This window comes from Neolamprologus multifasciatus, chromosome 19, assembly GCF_963576455.1.
Source record: "Neolamprologus multifasciatus chromosome 19, fNeoMul1.2, whole genome shotgun sequence".
Lineage (NCBI taxonomy): Eukaryota > Metazoa > Chordata > Actinopteri > Cichliformes > Cichlidae > Neolamprologus > Neolamprologus multifasciatus.
Genome location: NC_140457.1, coordinates 29,500,552 through 29,517,077, shown reverse-complemented (window position 1 = coordinate 29,517,077; position 16,526 = coordinate 29,500,552). Strand labels below are relative to the sequence as shown.

The window sequence follows — 16,526 nt, the reverse complement described above, 5'->3', positions numbered from 1 at the left end:
CTCTTACACCATCTGAATCCCCAACAGTCAAATGGAGAAAGGTTGAGGAGACACCAACAACATTTTTGAGTTTATCTGTGCTGACATTAAAACCATGAAGGAGAGCGTCGACCACTTTGACACACCACTTGCAAAATATCAGGAAACCAGTGAGTCACATGCAAAATGTCTCTCTCACCTGGAAGTTTTTATGGCTGAGAGGAAAAGGACAGAGAGGACAGAAGTCATTCAAACAGATCAAGCTGTTCTGCCAGAGGCCAACGATGAGCTACGTTGTGGATACTCTGCATTGCCTATAGGCCCAAAAAGGACGAACCAGGGTGCAGTGGGGCTCCGAGTTATTTCTTAGCTTGTTTTCATTCTTAAAAATAATTTTAATGGAAACATCCTGATCTCTGAATGTGGCAGAGTTGGTCATTATTTTCTATTAGTGCTTGATATTGCAAATTGTTGTAAATGTTTATGGCTTCAGTTCCTAACCTGAAAATAATGGTTTCGTTGACAGGTTAGGGGAGCGAGTACTTCACTGGTTAACTAAATTTCCCAATTCTCACATTGTTTTTGGTGGGGACTTTAATATTGTAAATAATTGTCTTGACAGGTGGTCTTTTAGAAATTCTGTTTATGAGCAGATTTAATTTAAGAGGGACACACACCCAGAAGAAAATCACTATCAAACTAGTCAGTAAACATCTGAGTGTAGCTGCAGACACGTCATCACTGAGTGATCACCAAACTATTTGTATCCTTATTCCTCTTGCTGCTTCTTCGTGTTGCCTTAAATCTGCTTTTTGGAAACTTAGCATCTGTGTGTGTGTTCAAACCAATGACTGTATAAAATCTTTTATACAGTCATTGGTTTGAACATTGAAAATATGATCCTGCAGTATTGGAACAAAGCTGTAACGGAAAATATGTTCGGCCTTAAAATACAAAATTGTTAAATTCCTGAGAAAGTATTGTAGCCAAAAATAGAAAACTGGTGGAAGATAATGTAATAAACAAAATTCCAGTCAAAGATCAATAAACAGTGTGTTTGTTTGCATGTGTGTAGTCTGCCTGCTGACTCACTGACTGTGAGTTCAGCTCAGAGTGAGCCGACGACAGTCTTTGTACACAAGCGTTTTACAGCTTAAATGGAAATATGGAGAATATTTCGATTTATCTAATGTTGGTTTTAACTGAGGAACAGAACACAGGGTTTCAAGGTGATAAAGTCAAATTTAAGGCGTTTTCTCTGCTACAGCTTGGCTTCGTTTTTCAACCGAAGGCAACAAGAAGGTTAACTAAATCTTCCCGGTGTAATTTATAACTCCTCATTCAAACTACTTAAAACATGTTTGCGTGTCATAATTTTTCTGTTTCCTACTTTCGGAACCATGATTGTTTCTCAGCCCCCCTCTGGAAATAAATGGGTTATTCTGATGTACAAAGTGCAATAATGTCAGTCGCAAAGTTCGGAGGACTGACTGCTTCGTCAGTTCTGAAAAAAAAAAAACTGTTGCGCATAACTGATGCAGTCCTTACTAAAATGACTGAATTATGACATTTTCTTTGTAATTTCAAACTGCTTAAAACGATGTTTGCTAAAACTCGAGCAAACAAAAAAATAAACGCAGATCTGCGCTTCACCACGTCAGAGCGTTGAGCAAACGATCAAAGTCCACACGGGAAGCCTCTTTCGAAAAATCTGCCCTCCCATGTCAGGCAGTGTGAGCCGTAATGCAGCGGTGTTGTGGAAAAATCACCAGCCATCTGCGGCTCTCGTCCACTCTGTTGTTTTTGACGCTATGTTTTGCACCTGTGATGTTACACCCGCAGTGTTTGGATTTTAAACCGCCCTTCCGACCGCGGAAGGAGCTGGAATTTTGTATAATGTACAAGGAATTTGGCTGCTGTGATTATCAGAAGGACCAGGAGCTGATGTCTAAATACTACCAGATTATGGATCATTTTGACTACAGTGAATATGCCAGCTGTGCCGGGTTCATCTTTGACTTGCTCTGCCAGGTAGGAACACAGGGACAAAGGTCGGTTGGCTGAGTCCAGGACCTGACCTGCCATTACACCGGCCAAACAAAACAGCTGCTGTGAAATAAGCAACAGAAGCAAAACAACAAAGCAGTACAGTGTCTTTAAAAATGTCATGACGACTTTGAAAGCTGTACACTGATATACAGTAAAGGCTACGAAAGATTTGTCTGAAAATCTAGTTCTGTCATTACTGGTGATGCAGTCTATAGGAAATAGATGGAACTATGCTCCTTATCATCTACAGGCATATCTCAATACAATAACCTGCAGTAATCTTGCAAGTATGTATTAATGAAGCACATTATTATCCATTCTTAACATTAATATTCATTTACCATCAATCAAATGTCCGGATACAAGGTGGTTAAAGTGCACAGGGAGAACCCCAGTTCTCTGCTGAATTTAGCACACCTGATCATGACATGTCATTCTATATATACGGATCAATATGGGTCAAGACTAAAGTTATACATCTCTTCTATATATCTCCTTTAGTCATAAGGGCTGAATGAACTTTCTTAACATTAAGAAATATTGCTGCTGTCACCATTTTAGGTTTTTAAGCTCAACAATATTTTGTGTTATGGCCCACAACTTTACTGGTTCAGTTCACTGACATCACTAATAATATTTCACAAGAGAGGCTTTTATATAAGACTTTGCTCAGCAGGAAACAATGGGCACAGCGAGTTACAGACTTTTCTGTGTAATGGAAGAACAAGCAGGTAAAGGGATGACAGTTCCCTGAGAGTACTGGACTAAGATTTCTATAAAGGACACATAATGTCAAAGCCTCTACATTTGACAGATGTCAAACTGCAGCAATAAGCAGTTTATTTAAAATCATGCTTGTCATATCAACATCAGTCCTGTGTACGCTGTATTTGTAACTTGTTCATATTGTAATCCATGTAACAAAAACAACTAATGCAGGTTTAAAGACCACTTTACATGCTGTAAGTGGCACTAACTGTTCCTTCTTGTTGCTTGTCTCTTCTTTTCCTCCTTTTTCGTCTCTCCTCCGTCTGTCTGATCTCAGGAGTGTTCTCCCTATGCAGCTCACCTCTTTGATGCTGAGGACCCGAGCACCCCGGTCAGGACCATCCCAGGCCTCTGTTCTGAATACTGCTTTCAGTTTTGGAACAAGTGTTCTTTCACCATTCCTTTCTTGTCTGGTGACCCATATATAGCAAACTTCAGAGAAAATCAGACCAGTCTCTGCCATTACCTGGAGATACAAGACAAGGACTACTGTTATCCACATCTGCTTAGCAACCAGCAACTCACCCAGAACCTGGGTGGCATTCAGGTGAACTCAGATGGCTGTCTGCAGCTGTGCCTGGAAGAAGTGGCCAATGGTCTCCAGAATCCATTGGCCATGGTGCATGCCAATGATGGCACACATAGATTCTTTGTGGCAGAACAGGTCGGCCTGGTGTGGACCTATCTTCCAGATCGGTCCAAGCTGGAGAGACCGTTTTTGAACATTACCCAGGCAGTGCTAACATCATCGTGGGAAGGTGATGAGAGAGGCTTTCTCGGACTTGCCTTTCACCCCAAATACAAGTACAATGGGAAGCTGTATGTGTATTACTCAGTGGAGGTGGGTTTTGATGAGAGAATCAGAATCAGTGAGTTCCACGTATCAGCCAATGACATGAATGAGGTGGACCACACCTCTGAGCGGTAGGTATGAACTGTTGTATTTGGTTAGCAAAAAGCACCTTTTTCTAAAACCTGAACTGTTTTGCAGTTTTATACTTTTTGTCATATTGACCATTATCAGAGAGAAACAAATGGTTTGCATCAATTCTAGGGATGCACCGATACCGATACTGGTATCGGGTATCGGGGCCGATACTGTAAAATGTGTGTGTACTCATACTCGTAAAAGTTAACCGATACCATGAACCGATACCAACTTATTTCATTAATCAGAGGGTGGCTTGTCATTTTTGTTGTAATTTTTTAGATTGGCCACTAGGGGGACATCCCACGCTAAACAGGCACAGGGTTAGGCGAGTGAGACTGGCAGCTCCAGATAAAAAAGAGAAACTGGAGCTGCTGTAGCTAGACTAAACAAAATGTCAGCAGTGTGGAACAGCCAACTTTAACTCAGGTTTTGGAAAAGCGAAGAAAAATGTCAAGAGAAAATCCACGGGCAGTTAAAATAACAGAGGCTCTGACTCATTTTATCGCTCTGGATGACCAGCCAATGCCGGTCGTGGAAAACATAGGATTCTTCTCAGCATACTCGAGCTGCGATATGAAATTCCCAGCCGCCCACACATCAGGGAGATAATGGTGCCAAAACTTTCTAAAGAGGTAAAGACAAGCAGTGTGTGCGCGATGTCAGTCCTCGGTTTAACGGCACAGTGGACTGATGATCCACGGGCAGATGAGGAGTTTGTTCGTCGATGCCAAATAAATTCAAATTCAAATTTTTCAAATTTTTTTTTATTTGTCACATACACAGTCATACACAGTACGATATGCAGTGAAATGCTTAGACAACTGCTCTTGACCTAAAGAAAAAAAAGAAAAGGCTATGAATAAGATAGGAAATAAATATGAAAATTAAAAAGGGTAAATTTAACCAGGAAGGAATAAAATAAAATATAAAAATTAAGTTAAGAATGAGATAACTGTACAACACAAATTAGAATGAAGGGTAAATTTAACTGGGAAGAATAAGATAAAATATATAAATTAAAGTTGAAAATAAAATAACTGTACAACAAAATACACAGTATAGAAATATATAAGAATGTATGAAGAAATATAAATATAAATATATATATACACACACAATAACAGCAGCTGTACAAGAATTAACTGGAAATGAGGAATATAATGTCCAGTGTTGTGCAATCCACATTATTTAGTGTCTTGTGCAGTGCAAATATGCTTAAAGTGGTTTAAGTGATGAAGTGAAAACAATGTCCAGAATGTCCAGTGTGTGTGTAAGAACTATATGTGTGGGTCAGTGCTGTGTGGTGGTGTGATTGAGAGACCGTATCGCCTGCGGGAAGAAGCTCCTCCTCAGTCTCTCTGTGTTGGTCTTCAGGGAGCGGAATCGCTTTCCTGACCTCAGCAGAGAGAACAGTCCGTTGTTGGGATGGCTGAGGTCCTTCACGATCTTCCTGGCCTTGGTCCAGCACTGCCTGCTGTAGATTGAGTGCAGGTCAGGGAGCTCTGAGCGGATGGTGCGCTCAGCTGATCGCACAACCCTCTGTAGAGCTCGTCTGTCCTGCATGGTGCTGTTCCCGAACCAGGTTGAGATGTTTCCCGTCAGGATGCTCTCTATGGTGCACGAGTAAAAGTTCCTGAGCACCTTGGGGGGCAGTCGGAAGTCTCTCAAGCGTCTGAGGTGGTAGAGACGCCGACGGGCCTTTTTCACCACGGTGTTGATGTGACAGGACCATGACAGGTCCTGCGTGATGTGAACTCCGAGGTATTTGAAGCTGTCCACTCTCTCCACTGGGCACTCGTTGATGACGGGGGTCTGGTAGTTCCTCTCCTGCTTAGTGCTGAAGTCCACTATCAACTCCTTGTCTTACTGACGTTTAGAAGGAGGTTGTTCCTCTGGCACCAGTTCTCCAGATTCCTAATCTCCTTCAGATAGGGCGTCTCGTTGTTGTCAGAGATCAGACCCACCACGACGGTGTCGTCAGCAAACTTGATGATGGTGGTGGAGCTGGTAGTGGCCACACAGTCATATGTGTACAGGGAGTACAGCAGAGGGCTCAGAACACACCCCTGGGGGGCTCCAGTGCTGAGAGTGGTGGAGGCTGAGACATGTCCGCCCATCCTTACTGCCTGTGGTCTGCCAGTTAGGAAGTTGGAGATCCACTGACACATAGATGAGCTGAGTCCCAGATGCTCCAGCTTGGTGGTGAGTGTGGAGGGAATTATGGTATTAAATGCAGAGCTGTAGTCTATGAAGAGCATTTTAACATAATTCCCCCTTCTAGTGTCCAAGTGAGTGAGTGATGTGTGGAGGAGATGAGAGATGGCATCGTCTGTGGAACGATTTGGACGGTAAGCGAACTGTAGTGGGTCCAGTGTGTCTGGTAGTGAAGAAATGATGAAGTCTCTGACCAGGCGTTCAAAGCACTTCATCACTACTGAGGTGAGGGCTACAGGGCGATAGTCATTGAGAGAAGCAGGGTGGGGTTTCTTTGGGACAGGAACAATGATGGACTCTTTGAAGCATGTGGGGATCACCGACTGAGATAAAGAGACGTTGAATATCTCAGTGAACACAGGAGCTAGCTGGTATGCGCAGTCTCTGAGGATACGACCTGGGATGCCGTCTGGTCCTGCTGCTTTCCTGGTGTTCACTCTCTTGAAGGCTCTCCTTACTTCATGCTCGGAGATGACGAGCACGTTTCCGGTGCTGGCAGTATCTTCCTGTCTGCAGCCGTTAGCGCCGCTAGCACTAGCATCGTTGGAGTCCTTAGCTGCAGCCTCGAAGCGAGCATAGAAAGTGTTCAGCTCGTCTGCCAGAGTCACGGCCGTGTTCGTCATACCGGTTGTTGGTGCTTTATAATCCATTATTGTCCTTAGTCCCCGCCACAGGCTCCTAGAGTCACTCTGTTGGAGTTGTGACTCTAGTTTCCTCCCGTAGCGCTGCTTCGCCTCTTTCACCGCCTTCCGCACGATATATGACGCGGCTTTGTACGGGTCCATGTCCCCCGTCGTGAGTCCCATGTTGTAGGCAGCGGTGCGGGATCTCAGAGCGTCGCGGATGGTTTTATCCACCCACGGCTTCTGGTTGGGAAACGTTGTGATAGTCTTTGTCTCCACGGTATCATCCGCTAGTTTCCCGATGAATCCCACAACCGCTTCCGTAAACACGTTGACATCATCGTCGGAGCTGTTTCTGAACATGTCCCAGTCTGCGTCTTTCGTTATTTTGTTTGTTTGTTTACAATATGGACACTCTGCAATAATTTAAGTTTATTTTATTCTCAAACCTAATTTGTATTTATTTTATTCCAAACAGAAGTGTTTATTTATTATTCTGAAAGCTCGAGACAGTGCCAATAGTTCAGTGATATTTTGTGAAATTACAATGTGGAGACTCTGCAATAATTTAACAGAAGTGCTTATTTTTCACTTCAAATTTTTTTGTGGTCATTTTTATTAAGATTTTATTTTTTATCGGCAGAGAATAAAATAAAACCTGTCTTCCAAATTTATTGCATTTGTGTGTGTGTGTGTGTGTGTGTGTGTGGTAGAAGTATCGGTTTCTGTACTCTGTATCGGCAAGTACTCAGATCCAAGTATCGGTATCGTATCGGTTTGAAAAAATTGGTATCGTTGCATCCCTAATCAATTCTTTTGTGTAAGTTTGTTTTAACACCCAATCTATTCCTTATTTCTTGTATCAACATGTTCCTTTAGAGTTATTCTGGAGATTGATGAACCGGCATCCAACCATAATGGAGGGCAGCTGCTATTTGCAGATGATGGGTACTTGTATATTTTCACAGGTGATGGTGGAATGGCAGGAGACCCATTTGGGAAATATGGGAATGCTCAGAACAAGTAAGGAGCTCATAATTAGACATCCAAAAATGAAAAATGTAAAACGTTTATACATTAAAATGTAAAAAAGCTAATTTGAATGTATAATCTTGTATGTTTCTCGACATTTTAGATGAAAAAATCTGCCACGTGCTTTCTTTACAGGCATGTTGTTATGACATTATAACCTTCATTACAATCGGGTGAAAATTATGTTCAGTTCGTGTTCAGTAATAAAATTGCAAAAACAGTAAAAATTTTCAATTTTTTATTACAATGTTTTAAAGATAAATATGACAACTATACAAAAATATACAGTTTGAATTGTTGTGTGTCTGTTAAAGAGAAGAGAGGATGAAAGTACTGACACTGACAATCAATATGCAGTGAAAGATCAACACTTTTTACGTTGTAGGTCAGCTCTCCTGGGTAAAGTGCTTCGAATTGATGTGGATGACAACCAGAGAGGTCCATTGTACAGAATCCCTCCAGATAACCCGTTTATACATGAACAGGGAGCACGCCCGGAGGTTTATGCTTACGGTGTTCGCAATATGTGGAGGTGTTCGGTGGACCGGGGTGATCCATGGACCAAAAACGGCAAAGGGCGTATCTTCTGTGGGGATGTAGGCCAGAACAAGTTCGAGGAAATCAATATAATCGAGAAAGGTCAAAATTATGGCTGGAGAGCTAAAGAAGGCTTCTCTTGCTACGATAAGAAACTATGTGCCAACCGTTCATTAGGTAGGTATGCCACATCAATGTACTATTATGTATATTAAAGATTTATCCATTGCTTTAAAAATAGCATAATCAGTCCACAGTTGTCTCAGACTAGTCACCATTTTGCACTCAGAAGTGCGTTAATTCTTCTGGTGAAATCAACTTTCTGGTTTTTCTTACATGGAAGACTGAACATGCATCAAATTAGGCTGTGGCAGTTAAACAATGCTCAGTTGGTGTGAAGGAGCAAAAAGTGGACCAAGGAAATATTCTCCACACCATTACACCACTGCCACCAGCCTAACATCCAAAATCATCACTTCAGGCAACTTTTTCCATTCTTTTATTTTGGTTAGCCCGTGTTATGTGGAAAAATCAGAATTTGGTCAACAGTTTCTGAAATAGTCCAACTGCCTTGTCTGGCATCAATAACTGTGCCATAATCAAAGTAATTGTTTCTTCATTGTGATGCTTGATTTGAATTTCAGCAGGTTGTTTTGATTGTGTCTACGTGTCTAAACCCATTAAGTAGCTGCCATGATTGGCTGATTAGAAATTTGCATTAACAAGCAGTTTAATAAGTGTACCTGATAAATCAGATGCTGAGTATATTTTGCAGTTTTCGTATGAACAAAAACATCATACAATTACTGAATAGTTTGACATAAATGTCTTGTTCAATAGAGACACTATTACTCTCTCACTGACTCCCCACATTTCTTCTTCTGAATCAGGTCCTACATTTATATTCAGAATCACTCTTAATTAGCAATGCAATAAATATTTGCTTCAAAATTCAGAATTACATTTAGCTTATCAGTCAAATATGGATGACAAATCATTTGTTGGTACTTGACTGAACCCAACCCAATATTGAACTAAGATGTATCTAAACTGGCTACAATGGCACATCCTGTTCTGATGCTCTGATAATGCTGATTCATACTAATGCAGTTAATGACCCTTTTTCATTTTTCCACAGATGATGTCCTGCCTGTTTATGCATATCCTCACAGGATGGGCAAGTCAGTCACTGGTGGTTATGTGTATCGAGGTTGTGAATACCCCAACCTGAATGGCATTTATATATTTGGAGACTTCATGAGTGGGTAGGATTCATTTGAAAGATGTTATTTTATTGTTTAAAATAAAATTTTAAGGCCAAATTGCCAAATTTGGCCCGCAGCCTAATTACATGTGGTGTAAGCCATACCAAATTACTATCAGAGCTGGCCTACTGGTATTATACAGCTAATATATATATTGTTTAGTATTAAGCTTTGCTTGTTCCATATTCAGTTTTTCAGCAAAACGTGTTTGAGTCCATAAGAAGAGATTCATTCTTAAATCTGGAGGAATAAATATATTTCAATAAATATTAACGTTAGCCCACGACTTTGCTCCAGTTTTTAATTTTGGCCCACTGTGTATTTGAGTTTGACACCCCTGCTCTAAACCCACCAGCACAATGTACATTTCAAATTCCTTTAATTTTAAATATGTTCTTATTGTCTGTTTTGTAAAATGTTCAGATTGTTTATTCTTATTTAATTCACTTAATGTACAGAACTCACCTGCTTGCTGCATACATGCTACTACTGCACATTCACCTAATGTATATCGTATATAACGTTCTTCCTCTCTCCCTTTGCACAAGTCGAGGAGCGTGTCAGGTTACATTTCACTGTGTTATACTTGTATAACTGTGCATGTGACGAATAAAGAACCTTGAACCTTGAAAAGGTGAGTGAAGGAAAAATACTTTACTCACCATGGGTGCATCATCCTAGCAGCCTAAACTAGAGCCTAAAAAAGGTCACCTAACTATATGCTTTATCAACAAGGAAGGTCTTGAGTATAATCTTAAAAGTAGAAAAGTTGCCTGTCTCCCCAATCCAAACTGGATCAGAGGTCAATATCAGGTCTTCTGTATCTTTCATTTCTTATCCAAAACTCCAATGTGCAATGTACCAAATGTACTATAGTTATTTGAAGGAATTCATAAGTACTCTAAAAATGCAGAAGTAACTGGTACTAAGGGCTGTGAAATTAAAAACACAAAAAACACATAAAGTGCCTACACATTCGATTTTATTTATGTTGCAGGCGTTTGATGAGCCTGCAGGAGGACAAAAAAACAGGAAACTGGAAATACAACGAGATATGTATGGGGATGGGGCTAACCTGTGCCTTTCCTGGACTTATCAACAACTATCACCAGTACATCATCTCCTTTGCTGAGGATGAGTCTGGTAACGAATCAGCTCACAGTCTCACAGTTAATGTTTTTAGCTGGTTTAAGCAGTTGAAATGAATGTTTTGTGTAATATTCTTTAAATATGTTATTTATTTCAGGTGAGCTTTACTTCATGTCCACTGCAGTACCAAGTGCTACATCACCTTCAGGAGTCGTTTATAAAGTCATCGATCCCTCACGGTGAGTGATAGAATCACTCATTATTTTCAGTTTGTTTTAAATGAAATTAATATGAATTTAGGCAAACTCACCTGAATCAATGACAGGTTGTTTAGAGGGAGAAACATCTTTGTAGAGAAAGTATAACCACACTGTTCCACTTACCATTATTTCTGTTTAGTTCCTTTTGTCAGGTGCAGAGAAACAGCGTGCATACATACATCTGTACATAGATATAGATTCAGTCACTGAAGCATTCCTGGCTACTCGACAGCCCACATGTGCAGACTATTAATCAAGACCTGTGATCAGGATTCCAAAATATTTTCCAGTCATTTGTATCAGGGGATGAAAGGTAGAAAATACAGTGAGGACATTTTCAGTAATCTCAATAATGCATCTTCCTGCATTCGATCTGAGGGATTGCTGAAGTGCACTTTCGTTTTTTTTATGTGGTGTTACTCTTCTTACAGATGTGGAGAGAGACAGGAACTCTGCTTTTGGCAAAGTTTAACATGTGCTCTTTGCACATATACAATAATCCAGCCTCACCACCATAACGTTAGCTAACGGTAACATTAGTTAGTGACTGAGCAGCCCTGGGACGTTTCTCTGTGTCTTATATAAACCGTTTCAGTGCCTCATCTTTAGCTGCAGGTCTCAACTTCTGTCAGTTCAGTTGTAAATTGGTCTTTTTGTCATGGACTTAAATGTAGGCAAAAATGCACTCATAGAAATCCATGTCCGAAAATCCACTCTTGAAGTCTTATTTTCATTTGCAAACAGTTATATTGATTTTGTGATCATGTTTTTTATTGTTTGTTTGTTGGGGAAAGAGTTGAGATCTCTTTTACAAATGTGGGGTTGTGAAGTGTAGGACTTCTCTTCTTAACTGTGTTCTGTAGTCAGTGTTGGGGAGTAACGGAATACATGTACCGCCGTTACGTATTTAAAATACAAAATATGAGTAACTGTATTCCGTTAAAGTTACCGTTTAAAAAGGTGGTATTTAGAATACAGTTACTTTGTTGAAATAAATGGATTACACGGCGGTACTTCCCTGTTTCATATTGTGGCGGGTCAGGACTGTTTGGGTTTTGTTTGACAGCTACGTTCTGTTGTTCCAGGCGGCAGCGTTGCGGTTGCCATGGTTACAGGGTGACACTCTCTCTGCATGTTTCCTGGGTGAGAGAGGCCTTTTTGTTGTTGTTGTGCTAAGCTAACAGGCAGAATGCTACAGGTATAGCTCTAAAGAATGTAGCATCATGGGCAGTGTAGTCCGTGCTGCAGGGAGAATGGACTGCCATACCCGTTATGTGTCTGTGAGCGAGGGAGGGAGAAAAAGGAAAAGTACGAGCTGTCATCGAGCAGAAACGGGAGCTGGAAGCATGTAAATATAATAATAACCACTGCAGCCAAGAAGAGAGCCTGACGAGCCCAGCTGTAAGTAAGCTATTAAGACTCGACTGTACACCGTGTTCGTGTTTTCCTCTGAAACAATAAGTTCTGTTGGAGCAGCCTTTCAACGCCTCTCTCTGTCTCTGCTAGCAAAGTTGACCCAGACAACAAAGTAAAGCTAGTTTTCAGCTACGAGCCGACACAGAACCCACCGTATTAGCCAGAGGTCCCTTTACTACGGTTCGGAGCCGCGGACCTTCAGTAACAGTAATAAATCACAGCAATAGTACATTCATGTAGTTGTAAACAGCATGATAATATATTAAGTAATCCAAAGTATTCAGAATACGTTACTCTCATTGAGTAACATAACGGAATACGTTACAGAATACATTTTGGGGCGTGTAATCTGTAATCTGTAATCTGTAATGGAATACATTTTAAAAGTAACCTTCCCAACACTGTCTGTAGTTGCAGGTAGTAAAGAACATTTCTGTTGTCTAATCAGAAACTTTGAAAAAGATTAGAGGCTAACACGAGTGTATTAACTTGAAGATTTGATGGAGATGTGTGATTCCCTTCTACTCCCATTTCTAATGTGAAGAGTTGCTCTGTTAATCTTGAAAGTCTGGATTGTGCCAAACTGGAGAGAGACTACAATTGTAATCTGTCAAAGTGGAGGAGATCAATGAGTTTGTGTTAATAGAGGCAGTAATAAAGACGAGGTCTGGAAGTTGGACGTGATTACAGTGTATTTGTTCTAATTCTCTTCTTGAGTTGTGGGCTTCACAACATATTGTATCTGATTAGCTAGATAGTCAAAATTAGGTGCCTCAAGATGCCCATCACATGTTTTTCTGGTGAGTGGAGAGATTTTAGCTTTTTTCTTTCCCAGTTGAACCTTATGATGTTGCAGTCTAACAAATGACACAGTTTAGGTGTAAATTTGAATGTAATCACTGAGAAAAATTAATTAATTCAGGTTATTAATGTCAGGTTATTAATTAATAACAGAAGTCATAAATAGATGGAAGAGTAGTTTTTAGTAATTGTTGCTGTTCATATGGGGAGGAAATTTCATGGCTGCCTTAAAGCAGACCCTCTAAAACCACAGCAGTCAATGCAATGGCCGTCTCCACAGACGACAATGACTCCTTCCAAAAGGACAATAAATGTTAAATGTTAAAGGGCAAAGAGAAGCAATAAAAGGAACCTAACTCCTCCTTTATCACCGTGTCTGATCTTGACTGTTAAAAACAGACGGTCAGCGGTTAAATAAGAATAAACAGAGAATCGATCAATAAACAGTTGTTTGTCATTGTGTTTTAGACGTGCTCCACCAAGACAGTGCCACTACGACCCTCTGCCAGTGAGAGTAAAAAGTAATCTCATCAAGTTTGTTCCTCAAGAAAGTGAGTTCACATACACATTCTCTTCATACAAACTGAAATGATAAACCAGCTGTCTCAGTTTTTATAACATCATTTGGTCTACATTGTTTCATGATCTTCCATTAGCACTGGTTGGCATTGACCTGCCGAATGACAACTTTGAGCCACAATCCACTGAATCCTATCGATGGCACCAAGAGCTAAGTGATCATCGAGGTGAAACAGGAGCAGGCCTGATTACTCCTGTACCAGCCACAGGTACTTCCAAACCAACCAAAAATTCAAGGCGTAAAGGCCGGCGGAGGAAGAATAAATCCAAATTGGAAAGTGCGCCTCACATCCAGAAGGGAGCAGTGAGACTGGTTGGAGATACCAGGAGTGACCGTGGACGTGTAGAGATCTACATTAATGGGGAATGGGGTACCGTGTGTGATGACCTGTGGACCCTTGTCAATGCCAGAGTGGTTTGCCGGCAGCTCGGTTTCCAACATGCTCTGAAAGCAGCTAAGAACTCCGAGTTTGGTGAGGGGAAGGATTTGATTCTTCTTGATGATGTTCAGTGTGTGGGCACTGAATCCAGCCTTTTAGATTGCAGACATGCTGGTGTGGGGACACATAACTGTGCCCACTATGAAGATGCTGGTGTGATCTGTGGCAACTCATCATATGTTGCAGAAGTCTAAAAGTTTAACTAATATTAAGTCGAGAGAAATTACGAAAGAGTTAATGTCCTGTTTAAAAAAACACACACACACAGCTAAAGTATTTCCCACAGCAACAAGAAATGAACAGTAATCTAAAACTGTTATATGTAGTACATCACAATGAACGTGATAACTACTTAAGAGTATTTTAAATAAAGCTCACAAGCAAATGCACATTTCAATAAGCTACGGCAGGATCGTGTGTATACTGAGACAAACTAAGAGTTATAATTTAATAAAATAATAAAGGCAGTCGTTTTTTTCAAAATAATGGATCTTACTTATAGTACATTAAGATATAGTATAACAATTTAATCACACACAAGCTTTTTCCTTCAGTACTTTTCATTGATAAGTGAATACTTTGAATTTTATTATTGGGTTATAAAAGTTTGACTTTACAGTGTAATATTAAAATGTTGACTGAATATTTCGTGTCTCAATTTTTTGTGGGAAGAAAAAACAATGAGTCCCTACTTAATGTAATATAAAGGTGAACTGGATAAAAGAGGCATACCTGAAACCTTTTACATGTGAAATCTGATGCAATATTTGAAGATGATTATCTCAAAGAGTATCAAAGATGAAAGCTTGACATTATCACTTGTCTTTACATAAATTACCTCGCTTTAGCTTTTCTTCAATTCAATTCAATTCAATTCAATTCAATTTTATTTATATAGCGCCAAATCACAACAAATGTCGCCTCAAGGCGCTTAGTGCTTCTTCCACTCTGGAACTCCACAAAGTCTCATGAAAAGACATTTAATGTGTTTTTATATTTAACGTATTTGAGCTCCAGAAGTCCTGCGTAAGCAGACGCATTCTACATCTGCTTATTTTGTGCAGAATATTGTGATAACGTTACTTTACAGCAGCAGCTGCCCACATTAAACTGTGACTATTGTGAAGATAGTATTGATACGTGTGCAGTTGCATGAGCTGGAGATGGAGACCTTCTGTTTTGAGGTCTTTAATCTTGCCAAATTTCATAACAGAGATGACCACTCGGTGAAAATGATGATTCTGCGGATCCAACATCACATATGAAACTCTGCTCAAGTTCCCTCAAGACACTGACTTTGTGTTTTTAATTGTGGCTGAATGCACGTGTCACAAGTCAAAGTGTTTGACCTTTTATTATGTGGTTATTTATTGAAGGGATGGTTTATTTAAAGCTTTCAGCACCGTACTGAGGAGTAATTCCAAACTTGCACGTTGTTGTATTCACATTTATTATTCTAAAATAACACATGCTGGTTATTAAAACACTGAAATTGTGTGTTTTTTGGAGAATATTAAAGAACCTGCTTGCAATATTCTGTTTCACAGATGACATTTATATATAGTTATATAGTTAGTTATAGATTTAAATGTTAATGTAATATAAATAAAAAAATGCAAAAAATAGTTAAGAACTTATAAAAGGGGCGCAGGGGTCAGCCTCTGTTTAAGCATTCATTAAGGCTTTTTATAAATGCTTTTATATTTTCAAAACAAAAAACTTTGAAGAGTACTTTTCAGACATGATGCTGAAATGTTGCACATTTCTGAAACTTAGTAAAAACGCATTTGCACAATTAATTGACATCAAACCTGCATAACCAATTATGCAGGTTTGATGTCATATTTTCTCCAGCAGATGGCAGAATAATACTACTATTTTAAAAGCACAAGAGAACCTGAAAAAATATTCGGTCTGCATACCTGTTCATCTTAATCAACAAGAACTGCTTTTCTTGGATGTGTTTGTGTTTCTAATTCTTAATTGTAGCAGCTCAGAAAAGCCGGTGAAAAGCCCTTTTGTCATAGCTGTTCTTCAAATAAAACAAATCAAATCATAGTCCTACTCTGTATCTATATTTGTTCTATAATTATAGCTACCATATCATGTCTATATACCTATATTATTGCTAATATGTATTTTGTAATATATCTATATCATGCTAAAGCACTTCTGGATGGATGCAAACTGCATTTCGTTGCCCTGTACTTGAGATGCAATGACAATAAAGTTAAATTCTATTCTATTCTATTCTATTCTATTAATATCATAAATATAATATATAACAACTACTAAATGAAAATGTGTGTATTTGTTGTAGGGTAATTGTGATGGACCTGTAAATATTTTACCACAGATATTACAGTATTGGACAAATAATTTAGAGACTTTCACCCTGGACATTTATATTTTAGGAATTTAAAAAGGTATTTTTTTTTTTTTTTTAATTTTTCCTAATTTTAAAATTTTTTCTATATTTAAACAACTAAAATATCCATATACAAAAAGAATGAAAGAAGAAGAAGAAAGAAAAGAAAAGAAAA

General features: G+C 39.4%; 1 protein-coding gene across 1 annotated transcript; it reads left to right on the top strand.

Moving 5' to 3' along the window:
• Positions 1–1,519: 1,519 nt before the first annotated feature.
• hhipl1 (HHIP-like 1) lies at positions 1,520–14,221 on the top strand. The gene is made up of 9 exons (XM_085142662.1): positions 1,520–2,010; positions 3,074–3,720; positions 7,444–7,587; positions 7,982–8,310; positions 9,272–9,398; positions 10,396–10,541; positions 10,645–10,726; positions 13,433–13,515; positions 13,621–14,221. Exons 1-9 carry the CDS (start codon positions 1,723–1,725, stop codon positions 14,175–14,177), a joined length of 2,403 nt encoding a protein of 800 aa, XP_084998788.1. The 5' UTR covers positions 1,520–1,722; the 3' UTR covers positions 14,178–14,221.
• The last annotated feature ends 2,305 nt before the right edge of the window (positions 14,222–16,526 follow it).

What these genes read in the sequence shown, in the direction of transcription:
- hhipl1 (XM_085142662.1), top strand. Translation starts at nt 1,723, where the DNA reads ATGCAGCGGTGTTGTGGAAAAATCACCAGCCATCTGCGGCTCTCGTCC. An exon ending in TATGGGAATGCTCAGAACAA is followed by an intron (nt 7,588 to 7,981) that starts GTAAGGAGCTCA and finishes TTTACGTTGTAG; the next exon opens with GTCAGCTCTCCTGGGTAAAG. An exon ending in AAAGTCATCGATCCCTCACG is followed by an intron (nt 10,727 to 13,432) that starts GTGAGTGATAGA and finishes ATTGTGTTTTAG; the next exon opens with ACGTGCTCCACCAAGACAGT.